We start from the raw sequence: 13715 nt of genomic DNA on the forward strand, positions 1-13715 counted from the left end.
TGGGGTATTATGGAAGGAAACGTAGGCTCAGTCTATTTACTTTTTTTATTATATAAAAGCTTAAACACTTTTCAGACTTGGGAATTAAATGTACAATTTTTTTGCGTGAGAAAAAAACATTAAGCTAACAAAATAAAGAGTGACAGCCGATTCAGTCTTTCCAGTAGGCCTAAATTACGTGAAATTATAAATCTGATAAAGGCTTGCTGCTTCATAATCATGAGCAAGAATTTCCTCATTGGAAGATTACAGTGCAACGTCATGGACTACTTAATATTCATACGTCAAGCCACCGTCATTGGAACATTACTAAGCAGCTTTTGTATTATGTACTTAATATTAATAAAACACGCCTTCGCCGACGCCGAGGTAGGTAGGTACTGGGTATTGTAATTTAACCTCCTAAAGGCTGTTTTGCGAGGTGAAAGGGAAACACAACTACAAAACCTGTTCCTTCCCAGGTTTCGGATTGAGTGTCAGCGCTGAGGATTTAAAGGGAGATATTTGCAGGCAAAAAAATAATAATTAACGTTACAAACAAAACAGAGGAGTCCGTTTTTATTGAAGTATTCGTTCATTTAAAGAAGAAAACATGCATTTTATTCCTCTCGTCCTGCTTCTCTTTGGTTTGAGTTCTACACTGGCAGAGACTACAGCACCACCTAAAACAAATGCTACTGAAAATACCACACAAACTTCTACACAATCGTCAACTACTGCGACAACACAGACTACGACACAATCTTCAACTACACCGACCACACCACCACGTCCAAGTAAGGCAAATAGACACTTTGCAATTGAAAAAAATGTTAAGAAAAAACTTGACTGTTTTGTTACTGTTAGATCCTCGGTTTCACTGTTGTTGAATTTACATATAAACAAATTTAAAACGTATGTCCTGTAATTACAATTACCAGAATAATCAATTACTATCATTTTTACTATTTAAAACACAACGGGCAAAAACGAATGACAAATACACTTTTGTTGATAGGTCCCTTACATAAGCCCTGCCGTTTAATGTTGAAACATTTAATTCCCCTGGAAGACCAATATGTTGTACTAGTAAATAACTGCCTTACTCTGATTTCCCATGCTGCTTTGGTCTGGTTTCATAACTAGGGATGGCCAAGGCAACCACAGTCTCATAGGGTATAATTGTTGCTGTTGAAAAAAAAAACAGCATATGCTGGTTAGGGATGTTTTGAAGCATGGCAGATGGTTTAAGATGGTCCTTAGCTGGTCAAGTGCTGGTCCTAAACTGGTCAAGTGCTGGTCCTAAGAAACTAGCTCCAGCTCAGGACCAGCTCATGACCAACTAAGGACCAGCATAAACCAGCTGCCATGCTTCAAAACATACTTTACAAGCAAATACTGTTTTTCAACAGGGATATTGAGTCAGACTTAAGATTGTAGTAGTTAACACAGAATTATATTCATTAACAAGTGCACCTCAGTTCATTTCTGCATTAACTATTGTGTTGTCTCTCACTTTTTCTAGGTTGTGAGAGCAAGAATGGTACAAGCTGTGAGGAATGCTTGGGAGATGTGAATGTGAGTTTGGATAACATTTTCTCTCTCTCTCTGTGATGTTTGGAGATATTATTGTCCTAATAATGTCCTTATATATATTTACTTATTATACATATTTTAGCATAGTCACTAGTACACAAAGCAAACTGGCCTGTTTTATTCACGCTATGTTCACTCTGTTTACTTACAACACAAACATATGGGTAAGTATAAACATATTACAGTAAGAAGGAGGGAGATTTGACCCGTATAAATGAAAACATTGGAAAACATGAGATGAGAAAGAGAGAGAATATAAGAGTGACAAGGATAATGAATTCAGCGAGCAGCTGGATTGGCTGGATTTTTTTCACTTATCAGAGTATCACTCACCTCACCTGTAGAACAGGTTTGGTCTGTTCTGGATGGTTACAGCTTTATACTCTTTCCTTGAACTCAGAGTCACTTGAGAGATCCTGTGTACTTCCCTTTCCAAAGTCAGTCGTGCATATACGAAGGCCACCTGTATTCAGGTCTGCCTTTTATTTAGTAGTGTTTGCTAAATAGTTTAGAAAACGACGTTTCCATTAAGTTGTAAAAAACGTCATTTCTGAATGTTCTCTGAACGTTCAAAACATCCAGATTTTTCTCTTTTTTTCTTGGTTATTCAGTCATTATGAAATCAGTCATACTTTTGAATGTTCTCTGAAGAAATGTTAGACAAATGTCCAACTAAAAAAAAGGTTGTGTAATTAATGTTTTTGTGGTAATGTTTTGGAAACATTATTACAGACCAGATAACTTTGAAAAAATGTTCTATTAGCATTACTTTGAGAGAACCTTGCCAGAACGTTAGCCAAAGTTCTGAGAACGTTCCCTGTTAGTTGGGTCACTGCTACTATATCTAACACTTAAGGCTAGAGAAAACCAAACCCTGAGTATTAAACTCCTGTACTATTTGTGTAATGCACATGAATTATACCTCAAATCAAGTACCTTTTTTTGAAGAGTGCTAAGTAACACTTGTTTTAGCAATCTTTTTACAATTTTCACTTGGCAGGTTATATAACATGGGGAAAAATCCATAGGTTAATATTGTATAATTCAAACTAGTTCTTCTGATGTGTTTACTCATGGTGCTATCAGGTCCATTAAAGGAGTAGTTCACTTTCAAATGAAAATTACCTCATGATTTTCTCATCCTCAGGCCATCCTAGGTTTATACGACTTTCTTCTTTCTGATGAACACAATTGGAGTTCTATTAAAAAATGTCCTGGCTCTTCCAAGCTTTCACACCACATGCTGACATCAAGGGTTGGCATGTTCTGAGATCGAGCTTTTGATAGGCCTGGTGTCAATAAAAGCTTTTCTTTGACTAACAAGGAAGTTTTCAGCTCCGAAACGTACAGGATATTCTTAGATCACGATGAACTTTAATATATCAAAGGCTGAATGAAAAGTTGATTTCTCAATTCATGACCCCTTTAAAGGGTAACTTCAGTGATTTAGCATTAGGCTTTGTATCAGTAGAAACCCAGTAGTATATTCAAATGATGGTACTTTCCCCCCTCATATCCCCCTGAGACGAGAGAATTATGCATTTTATTTCTGGAAAAAAATCCTCCGATGACGCAAATATCGTCATTTTGCGTCATCGGAGGATTTTTTGGCCAGAGGCTAAAGACTACAGCCACTAGATGGAGCTGTTCCGCATGTTATCAACCTGCCCATAGGGGAGAGATCTCACGCACAAAATGTAAGACACAGACGGCCGCACGGACAATGATAACGGAGCGCGGTGCAGAGTAAAGTGAGTGTTTCAACTTTTCAATTAATTCCTTTGATAGTTTAGCTTCCATATGCGATCTGAAAACGTGCCAAACTGGCGCTTAACGTTACCTCAGCTCTGCTCAGCTCGAATGAAATCTGACACTGCTGCGTCTGTGCCGTGACTTTCGTTCGGCTCACTCACACTTTATTGAAAAGACACGTTCAGTTTTTAATTGTAGTGTTTAGTCTCTAACTGAACGAAATTATTGTATTACTATGAAGATCAAACGACCGTGTACTGAGTGGCCTCGTAGGGCAGAGAAGCAAGTGCATTCTGGGAGTTGTCTTTCATCCACATGAGACAAAAATACATTTTCTGTCTTTTCTCAGTCTAGAAGGCACCAAATTCAAAAATAATTTCACGTTTCTACTGCATAAATGACCCAGTTTAAATACAAAGCTTAATGCTAAATCACTGAAGTAACCCTTTAATAAATATCCTGACGCTTCCAGGCTTTATAATGGCAGTGATGGGTCCATTGAGTTTGAAGCTCAAAAAAGTTAATCCATCCTTCATAAACATACTACACACAGCCCGGGGGGTTAATAAAGGCCTCCTGAAGCAAATTAATGGGGTTCTGTAAGAAAAATATCCATATTTAAAACTTTATAAAGTAAAATATCTACGTCATACGTCACGCCAGTTATGCTTTCTTCGTAGTTTGAATAGGGAAGGCGGTCTGGAAGAAGCTAGATATTTTATTTGATATTATTTTAAGTTTTAATATGGATTTTTTTCCTCACAAACCCCATAGATTAGCTTCAGGAGGCCTTTATTAACCCCCCGGAGCCGTGTGAAGTACATTAATGAAGGATGGACAAACTCAAAGGACCCGTCACTGCCATTATAAAGCTTGGAAGCGTCAGGATATTTATTAATATAACTCAGATTGTGTTCATCAGAAAGAAGAAAGTCATATACACCTAGGATGGCTTGAGAGTGAGTAAATCACTGTGTAATTTTCATTTAAAGGTCATCCTTTAAGGCATTTGAATTGTTAGTATCTTTTTTTAGCTGTAGAATTCAGAATGTAGCTCTTTGACGCTGACATTCCATATTTGTTAAGCAAACCTTTGACATACCACAGATACGTACACACAGCTGTTGTTCTCACAGTTGCTGACGTGTGCGTCAGTATAGACCCTGTAATAATTTGCCAATGCTGATGTCATTGCCATCATCAGCAGCATTGTTGCTGTCACTATCTGCAACCCTAAATTCAGGGATCAAAATATATTGAGCTTTGAATCTTACTACAGTGGATGAATGCTTTTCAATCTATTTTTTTTTTCAGTGTCTGTGGTGCATCCCAACTAAAAAATGTGTAACATATCCAGCCAAAACCATCCTGCCCCCACATTCCCTCTGCCCTCTGAATGATGCTCGATGGGGCCTTTGCACAAGTAAGAAATGTTTTTAAATTTCTCCCACTTATTTTTCTATGTTTATTTACGTTCCTGTTTCTCAGTCTATCCTATGAACCTATCCTCCTTTGCACTTTCTGTTTTCATTTATTTTCTTGAAAAACTGCTCAAATACCTGTCTATATAGAGTGCTGTAGGGATGACGTCAAAACCCGGAAGACTAATTCGCCACTGGTTCCCTCAAGATTTTCCTATGGGATTTATAATGGTGTTTTTTCATTTATGAGACATTGGGTCTGTGGTAAACAAATATTTCGATACTTGAATGTTTTGCTCTACAACCTAAATTACACACCCATATCAAAAATGCACAAAAAAATGTTGTTTGTTTTTTTAATGTATGTTTCTAATAAGTAACTAGATAAGAACGTTTGGGGTGTGAGTGTGTAATTTACGATGTAGAGTAGTTAAATCATTTTCGGTTATTTCATATTGGATCTGCCGATAAATAGCATTATTTGTAACTTATTTAATATATTGTTTAGATAACTGATTCATTCTTAGGTGAGAATGTGGATCTTATCAATTAGAAATAACTTAAAACATAGATGACAGTAAACGTGTGACCATTTCAATAACAAAACAATTTTGCTTAAATAACAACAATAGAAATAGTAATTACTATTACTTAGGAAAGCACAAAATCAGCACCATATCAGTTATCGTATGGGCAATCAACACAACTTTCTAATTCAGATCATAATTTTTCCTCATTCATATTCTATAGAACTCTAATGCCTAAATTAGCTTAAAATTTATTTAAGTTTTATACATATTAAACTAAAAACTATATATAACAATAATTTTTAAAAAATTATGCATATTGGTAATCAGGCACTTAACTTAACTCAGGCAATTAAAAATGGTAGCAGTCATAAACAAGCAATATCTGGACTATCTCTAGTCCTTTCTCTAGCCCAAATTACAAATTCATCAGAACACTTTTTTTACTACAGTACTCAATCAATTACCATAATCATATGTGCTTGCCATTAATGTTATACGAGTTGGTACTGCATCACCTTAAGAGATCATTTTTGACACTTTCTCTGACTTTCTGTTTTTTGTCAAATTTAGTAAACTTCCAGATTTTGATCATCACATTGTCCGTGGCTGCAGCGGTCCTCATCATTGGTGTTTTTGTGTGCATATTCTGTTGCTGCAAGTGTGAGAACATTGGGTAAGTCTGAATAAACGAGATGTGTTTGACCTATTGTATGTCACATGGCCGTTTATAACATTGTTGACTGACAAATGAGTCACACCTTCCATTGGGGAGTCCACTATGGGGAGTTGATGTCACCTGCCTCAGGCTGTAATTACATTTAATAGCATAAATGTTTACCTCAAATGTGAATGTTGATCATCTTTTCTGCATCTCTGTGAAATGGTAAAATGCTAGAGAACCAAGACACCTCAAGATCATATAAGGAGGTCTCAACAACGGAACTGTCTCAAGCTAGGTAACTTTGTCTTTCACAGATCTGCTCGGTTTGATAACAAGATGAACCGGAAGTTAGACAAGAGTAAAACAAAACAAGAAGAGAGGTAAGAGATTAAAATTTTTATATTCGAAATCGAGATGACAATAGGAGGTACAGGATATTATATAAAACCAGTTTAAAGGGGAACAATGGACATTTTCATTAAGTACCACTTCCTTTTATCGAATGTCTGCTTTCTATATCCATACAAATGCAGACACCACTGCGAAATGAGCAGTGTCCCTGGATTTACTATTTATGTGCATGTGCTTGAGAGAAATGTTTTCAGACGATTAATGCAAAGAAAACAAATTTATATTAATTTAAAAACAACACAATACTAATGTTTTATCTTAGGAAGAGTTCAGAAATCAAGATTTTGACATACATAGCATACTCTCTACCTGCTTTTGGTTGACTTTATGCCACTCCTGGCGAAAAAATTCAGGGCAGCTCGGCTTTGTTTGATGGCTTGTGACCTTCCATCTGCCTCAGAGGTTTTCACTGGGGTTCAGGTCTAGAGATTGGGCTGGCTATGACAGGGTCTTGATCTGATGGTCCTCCATTCACACCTTTTATTGGCCTGGCTGTGTGGCATGGGGAATTCTCCTCTGGGAAAAAACAATCCTTCGAGTTGGGTAGCATTGTCAGAGCAGGATTTAAGTTTTCTTCCATTTTCTTCCATCAAATTAATGAATGAGGCATTTAATTAGCGCCAGAGGACTTTACAATCATGTCAGAGGTCTCTCCTCAAGACCACCAGTGTGCAGCTTCCACTATGAAATTTGGTGGATGATCTGGGGGTTCTTCGGTAAGGCTGGAATCGAGCAGATCTGTCTTTGTGAAGGATGCATGACTCAAGCCACATACAAGGTTATCCTGGAACTTAAATCCTTCTGCTCTGACAATGTTCCCCAACTCCAAGGATTGATTTTCCCACAGGACAATGCACCATGCCACACAGCCAGGCCAATAAATGTGTGGATGGAGGACCACCAGATCAATCTTTAGACCTGAACCCCACTAAAAACCTCTGGAATGTAATCAAGAGGAGGATGGAAGGTCACAGGGCAACAAACAAAGCAGAGCTGCTTGAATTTGTGTGGTAAGAGTGGCATAAAGTCACCCAACAGCAATGTGACCGACTAGCATGCCAAGCTGTGATTGAAAATGAGGGTTATTCCACCAAATATTGATTTCTTAACTCATGTTAAAACATTAGTATTGTGTTGTTGTTTAAAAATTAATATAAACTTTTTTTGCATTATTCGAGGTCTGAAAACATGGCATCTTTTGTGTTATTTTGACCAGTTGTCATTTTCTGCAAATATATGCTCTAAATGACTTTAAAATATGTAAGAGGTGTTGTCAGTAGTTTATAGAATAAAACCAAAATATTAATTCTACTCAAACACATATATAAATAGTAAATCCAGAAAAACTGCTCATTTTACAGTGGTCTCTTGATTTTTTGTCCAGAGCTGTATATGCACATGCAGATTCATTATAGGTAGTGTACCAACCTCTGAATTTTCAAAGCCGACAAAAGCTAATATGTTATGAGGAACTTAGATGTGACAAAGAATGTTCTGTGAGAAACCTGTTTTACATCTGTAACGGCCACTGATTGTCAACATACCTTTAGGGTGTGCATGTGATTTCACAAGGAATTTATGTTCTTGTGTTCTTCTGCCACAGAAAAGCAGAGATGAAGACTAGACACGATGAGATCCGTCAAAAATATGGTGAGTCAACAATTTCCTCATCTCAGAAACTGCATAAATAAGTGAATTTGAACAGGTTATTATGCTGGCAGTGCATGAAAAAGCAATCAAAACTGTCAGTCATTGTAAAGGTAAGGAGCATATGGCAGTGTTTTAAAAATAGGTTTAGCCTAGTGTTTGGGAATGTTTTTAAAATGCCCTGTTTTTGCCATGACTAGTCAAATATTCATGTTTTTCTTGTTTTAGTCGTGCTCCCTCTAGTGGTGCTAATGCAATTTGTCATTTTGTGTTTCTGAAGTAAACACTCTTCTAATCACGATGAATGTATATGTGAACATTGAGTTAATTTTATGTGTTTATAATATTAAACATTAGGCTTTTTCCAGTGGCCTTTAATTTAAGAAAAACACATGTTGCTGTATATTTCATTTGAGGGTATATTTGATTAAAATGTCATTTTATATTTTGTATCTTTCTGTCTCTCTGTATCAGGTCTCAGCAGGGCAAGTCCTTATGCCAGATTTGAAAATACCAGCTAAAATGATGGGTGCATTATTTTATAGATGAACAATCTGCTGTCTATGCCAACTATTAAAATGGATAAATGGAAGAATGAGATTTCACTGTGCTCAAAATGATGAATTCAACATAAGTCCATTTATGTTCATTTATTTTATTTTCTACAGTTTTCCACAAAAAGCTATGCCTTTTTAATCTCCTGTGATTATTTAATGTCTAAAATCATTGTGTTTTCCCGCTCATTAATGAAACAGTCTTTTAAGTATTATTATATAAGTACAAATGTTAATTTGTATATTTCTGTTCTTGTCAGAAACGATTAGACTAAAATTCTGACACAGGACACATTCCATATGAACTGAATGGGTCAGGACTTTGCATATCATATCGGGACTTTGCATATCATTCTCATGCTGATTAGGCTGTTTAGTGACTGTTAAAACTGCCCCATCATAATATGAAAGTAATTGCAAATTACCTTGTAAAGGATTCACTGAAACCTGAACCATCTTTGTAAATGTACCTCAATATATCAAGTCAAATAAACACTATTCTGCTAGTTTGTCCTATAAATTTGTCCATGACTATTTTCCATAGCCGAATAGACTTTTTTTAGGATACTTGATAAATGCCTGTTGATGTAATGTATTGATTTATTGAATAAAATCTTCCTTGGGATATGAGCTGTATTTTATTATTATTTAATTCACTTTCAATGGGGTCAGCAAACCCTTTACCAAAATCTGTGACGTATAAATATATTTCTATTACATAGTTTTAATCAATGAACAATAAATACACATCAAAGTAAATACAAATCGAAAAAATCTATAGGAAAAAAAACTATTTGGAATATAAAAACGACACAAGACAAGAATGGGGTATCAGGGCAGCAAATGTGTCTCAGTGGGGGGTGGCACGTAGTCATTGATAAACATATCTATTGCTGGTTACAGCAATCACCACCAAAATTTGTGTTAAAATGGATTTAGCAAAAATTATTAAATGTTTGACTTTTCGCTGACTGCATGATTTGTTGAATAAAATCTACATTGGGATATTTATTTATTATTATTTATTTATTATATTATTTATTTATTATTATACACTTTCAATCGGGTCAGCAAACCCTTTACCAAAATCTGTGACGTGTAAAATAGTTCTAATACGTAGTTTTAATCAATGAACAATAAATACACATCGACAAAATCTATAGAAAAAAACAATTTGGAATATAAAAGCAAGACAAGAATCAGGGCCACAAACATCTCAGTGGGGGTGGCACGTAGTCATTGATAAACATATATATTGCTGGTAACAGCAATCACCTCCAAAATTTGTGTAAAAATGGATTTAGCAAATATTATTAAATGTTTGACATTTCTCTGACTGCATGCTTGCTGATAAAACATACATTAGACACAAAGGACAAGGGCATTTAGGCCGAGCCAACATTTTAACACGTGACCTGAGAATTCTTGTGTAATATCAAAAGACACTTGCTTTTATTCTCTCTTTTATCTTAAATACTTACAAGGGGATTAAGAGGAATAATTGCAATTAAAACCTGACAACTTCATATCAACCACTAGCGCATGTAAATAGACCTGGGCCAGAAAACCCGACCCTCATTGTGTACAAACAAGGAAATATATGGCTATCAACTATACTTTTACCTCTTGTAAAAATGGAAAGTACATTTTAAAGGAAATTAATTGATTCATTGGCCCTGCTGCTAGACCCTGGACGGTAAACGATGTGCACGGGCCTACTGATATCTCCAGAAATTCGCGGGGAGCTTTGCTCGCTCTCGCGAAAGAGAGGGGCGTCATGTGACCAGAAACTAACCAATCGTTGATAAAGTAGGTAAAGGAAAGCGCGTTCCCGTCGGCAGCTGTGTTGCTCTACAGTGTGGAGAGCGCATCTTGTGTTCAGTATATTTCCATAATACAGACCAAGAGACACCTGCAAAAATGTCCGAAGACAAGCCTAAGGTGAGTCTCCGATTTGTAATTTGACCGTATTTTAAAGCTTCGCTCAAAATGAGCCGGATGAGGCCGAGTTCCAGTTTCATTTTGTGCAACCTTGCTGTGCTAGTGAGATTGCGCATTTATGCGGGAGAAAGGCGGTTGGCACGCAATCATTGTCTTGTTTTCATACAAACGCCATCCGTTTTTATTGTATTGGCTTATATCTTCATTACTACTCGTTTAAAACGTTGCGTTAATCTGATGCTCATTCAAAGTACGCGATTATTTTGTACTTACCGCGCATTTGCCCCGGTGTAATTCAGCGTTTGCGGGGTTTTCTTTGTGAGAGCGGAGTGCCGCTGACCGGCCACGTTACGCCACTGGCGTAAGGAAATGCCGCAAGAACAGCGGTACGGAATATAAAAGAGTAGTACACAATATTCGTCCTCCATTTTGATGGTAAATGTACGGATAAAGTGTATACTCCATGTCAATCAAAAGTATTCATCCACAAAGTTTCATTTGAGTAATCTTTCGGTTACGGAAATTGAGTTCTGTTGCACCTCGCTACGCTAGATGCTTAAAAATGGCGCACAGAGCCGCAACAATGTTTGACTAGAAGGCTAATAGTTGGTCCTGCATTTGCATTTCTGTTTTTGTGGGTTGTACGTCTTGTTCTTTTCATTGCTGCCAGTGTTAAATAAGTGACCGTGCTGTACTAAACATTCTTATAATTCGCTTTTTCCTAATTTAACGTACTTGGATCATAAAAACTTGGCATCCACTAGGCCCTGTTGTTCACCAATTAAGTTGTCGCCCTCCTAAAAAGATATTCCAAGGGCCTGATACCATATTTCACAACAGGGTAGCTTAATTAAACATGTAGTTGTGTTTCGTGCATCTTAAATGTGTACATTTTACACAATTTGATCTCACCAAACTTTGTCATATGCTCTTTATTATGGTTTCAGGAGGGAGTGAAAACAGAGAATGACCACATCAATCTGAAGGTGGCGGGGCAGGATGGCTCAGTGGTCCAGTTCAAAATTAAAAGGCATACGCCACTCAGCAAATTAATGAAAGCATACTGTGAGAGACAGGTAAGGCTCTTCCTGACATTACAACTAGTTAAATAATCATGTAGATGATAAGAACCCTGGCACTTAAGACTGCTGTGTGGGCTGTCCATGTGAGTCACGCTGTTACGGTCGTGTTTTTGGAACAATGCTACAAAATGCGAGTGAAATCACAATACAAAATGCATTCAGATCACTATAGGTAGAACTCAAAAATATTGATTCTCATGATTAAAAACCTGTGGTTATCAAATTCTAGACTAATATTGTATAACTGTGCTTCTCTTTCAGGGTTTGTCAATAAGACAGATTCGATTTAGATTTGACGGGCAACCAATTAATGAGACAGACACACCGGCGCAGGTGAGTAAAAGTGCCCCTTTTTTATTGCTATCAAATCACCCATGTTCTATTCAATATTATGTACTATTACAGTATTAATTTTTATATTTTGAATGAGCTTTTATTTTAAATTTTCAGTTTTAATGTTAGTTTTTGTAATGGTGTCATTTTTACTCGTGTTTTGTTCCTTTTTAGCTGTGATGTATTTCCATTTAAGCTCTTGAATGAAAATGAGAAATTTTTACATTTATATTTTATTTCTGCTTTATTTCAATTAACAAATATTATTTTTAATAGTTTTACTAAACAGTAATAACATTGGAAATCCCTGATCATACTCCCTTCGGTTTACCAACACCACGTGTTGGTTTATTCATATATATTATTTGGTTTTCAAAATTATATTTCTTTATCATCATGGCACACAAAACAATAGGTATTTTATGTGACCTGAAGATTTGGAGGGGGGGAAAAAACACACACACACACACACAATACAATCCAAATGAACAGGTGATGCGCCATACAGTATTTCCATACCGTAGTCACTGAAAAATTGTTTTCGTTTGCATTTGTTAGTTGGAGATGGAGGACGAGGACACGATTGACGTTTTTCAGCAACAAACTGGCGGCTCCTGCTAAAACTCCACACCACCTGGACCCCACGCTTATCTATTTTATTCCTCATGATGTTTCATTCAGACGCTTTCACATAGTTTCCCCTTCTCTTTCTCTCTTTGTCTCTCTTCTGTCATCTCTAGCTTTCCTAGAGTGGGCATCACAAATGTGTTTCCAGTAATATTTATATACGCAATGGTTAGACTGCTACTGTGGTGGGGGAACAAACTCAAGAAGGCTGCCAGAGGGCGTAGTTCTTTAAATTGTCCACAGGCCCCACCAGCCACCTCTGCAGGGTTTTATGTCGCTCAGAACACTGATTCACCCGACAAGCCCCATGACCGATCACAACAGGGAACCATTGACCCCTCCATAAGTGTATTCGCCCTATAAAAAGTGAAGAAGCATAGTTTCTTTTTTTTCTTCATCTTTCAATTCTTAAGAGCTTTAAGTAGGCCTGTTTCAACTCAGATTGTATTTTGTATTTGCCTGTATGTGTTGTAGGAATATGTTCATCCAGTGTTGTATTCATTTGCCTTTTTAATGGGGCCGCTTCTCGTATGAGCTCACTGTAGGGACGGGATCTATGGACCATCTTGTTGGTCGTTTAAAAATGAAGAGACTGGCTACATGACACATTTTACAGTGACCCTTTCTGGACCAAAACCCAAAGATGGTACTCTATTAGCTGATAACGGCCGGATTACACCAACTAGTTCTAAGTTTATACTTTTAAATGTCTGTAGAAATATATCCATTTTCCATTCCCCATTTCCTCTTATATGTTGGTTGAGGAGAGTGGAATGACCTAACTAGACCAATAAATCTTTTTTTCCCCCCTTTTCATTTTTTTTTTCTTTTCCCCCTTTTTAAAATTCCAAATCTACGACCAGGTCTTGAAGCAAATCAAAAGGGAATCCTTTCAGGCTTTGTTGCGGAGATGTATCTGTCATCACTCACAAGGACTGGTCTGATCTCTTAACATCTCTAGCCCTCCCACTTTAATTCATATGGCTGAAAGGGAGAGAGGGTTTTAAGGGTCAACTCCAAGATTTCCAGATGTTGGCATCCTTCTGTACTGATATGTACAATTTTTTTTTTTGTCCTTTACTACTGTAAACAATAAATATAGTTTGGTACTCATTTTTTTGCTGAGGCTTTTTCGTCATGTCCAAAGAGTAATTGTTTAACAGCATGTCTTTGCAAATACA

The 13715-nt window shown here is 36.8% G+C and overlaps 2 protein-coding genes across 2 annotated transcripts; both read left to right on the forward strand.

Annotated features, from left to right (window-relative positions):
* The first annotated feature begins 363 nt into the window (after positions 1-363).
* Positions 364-9185, forward strand: pttg1ipa (PTTG1 interacting protein a). The gene is made up of 7 exons (XM_079841550.1): positions 364-776; positions 1505-1557; positions 4642-4750; positions 5849-5951; positions 6254-6319; positions 7954-8000; positions 8472-9185. The coding sequence occupies exons 1-7, from the start codon at positions 593-595 to the stop codon at positions 8516-8518; spliced, it is 609 nt and encodes a 202-aa protein (XP_079697676.1). The 5' UTR covers positions 364-592; the 3' UTR covers positions 8519-9185.
* A 1152-nt stretch (positions 9186-10337) lies between these two features.
* Positions 10338-13647, forward strand: sumo3a (small ubiquitin like modifier 3a). The gene is made up of 4 exons (XM_079840283.1): positions 10338-10492; positions 11440-11568; positions 11836-11907; positions 12466-13647. The coding sequence occupies exons 1-4, from the start codon at positions 10472-10474 to the stop codon at positions 12526-12528; spliced, it is 285 nt and encodes a 94-aa protein (XP_079696409.1). The 5' UTR covers positions 10338-10471; the 3' UTR covers positions 12529-13647.
* The last annotated feature ends 68 nt before the right edge of the window (positions 13648-13715 follow it).

The sequence above is a fragment of the Gobio gobio genome (genome assembly GCF_949357685.1).
Source record: "Gobio gobio genome assembly, chromosome: 17".
Classification (NCBI taxonomy): Eukaryota; Metazoa; Chordata; class Actinopteri; order Cypriniformes; family Gobionidae; genus Gobio; species Gobio gobio.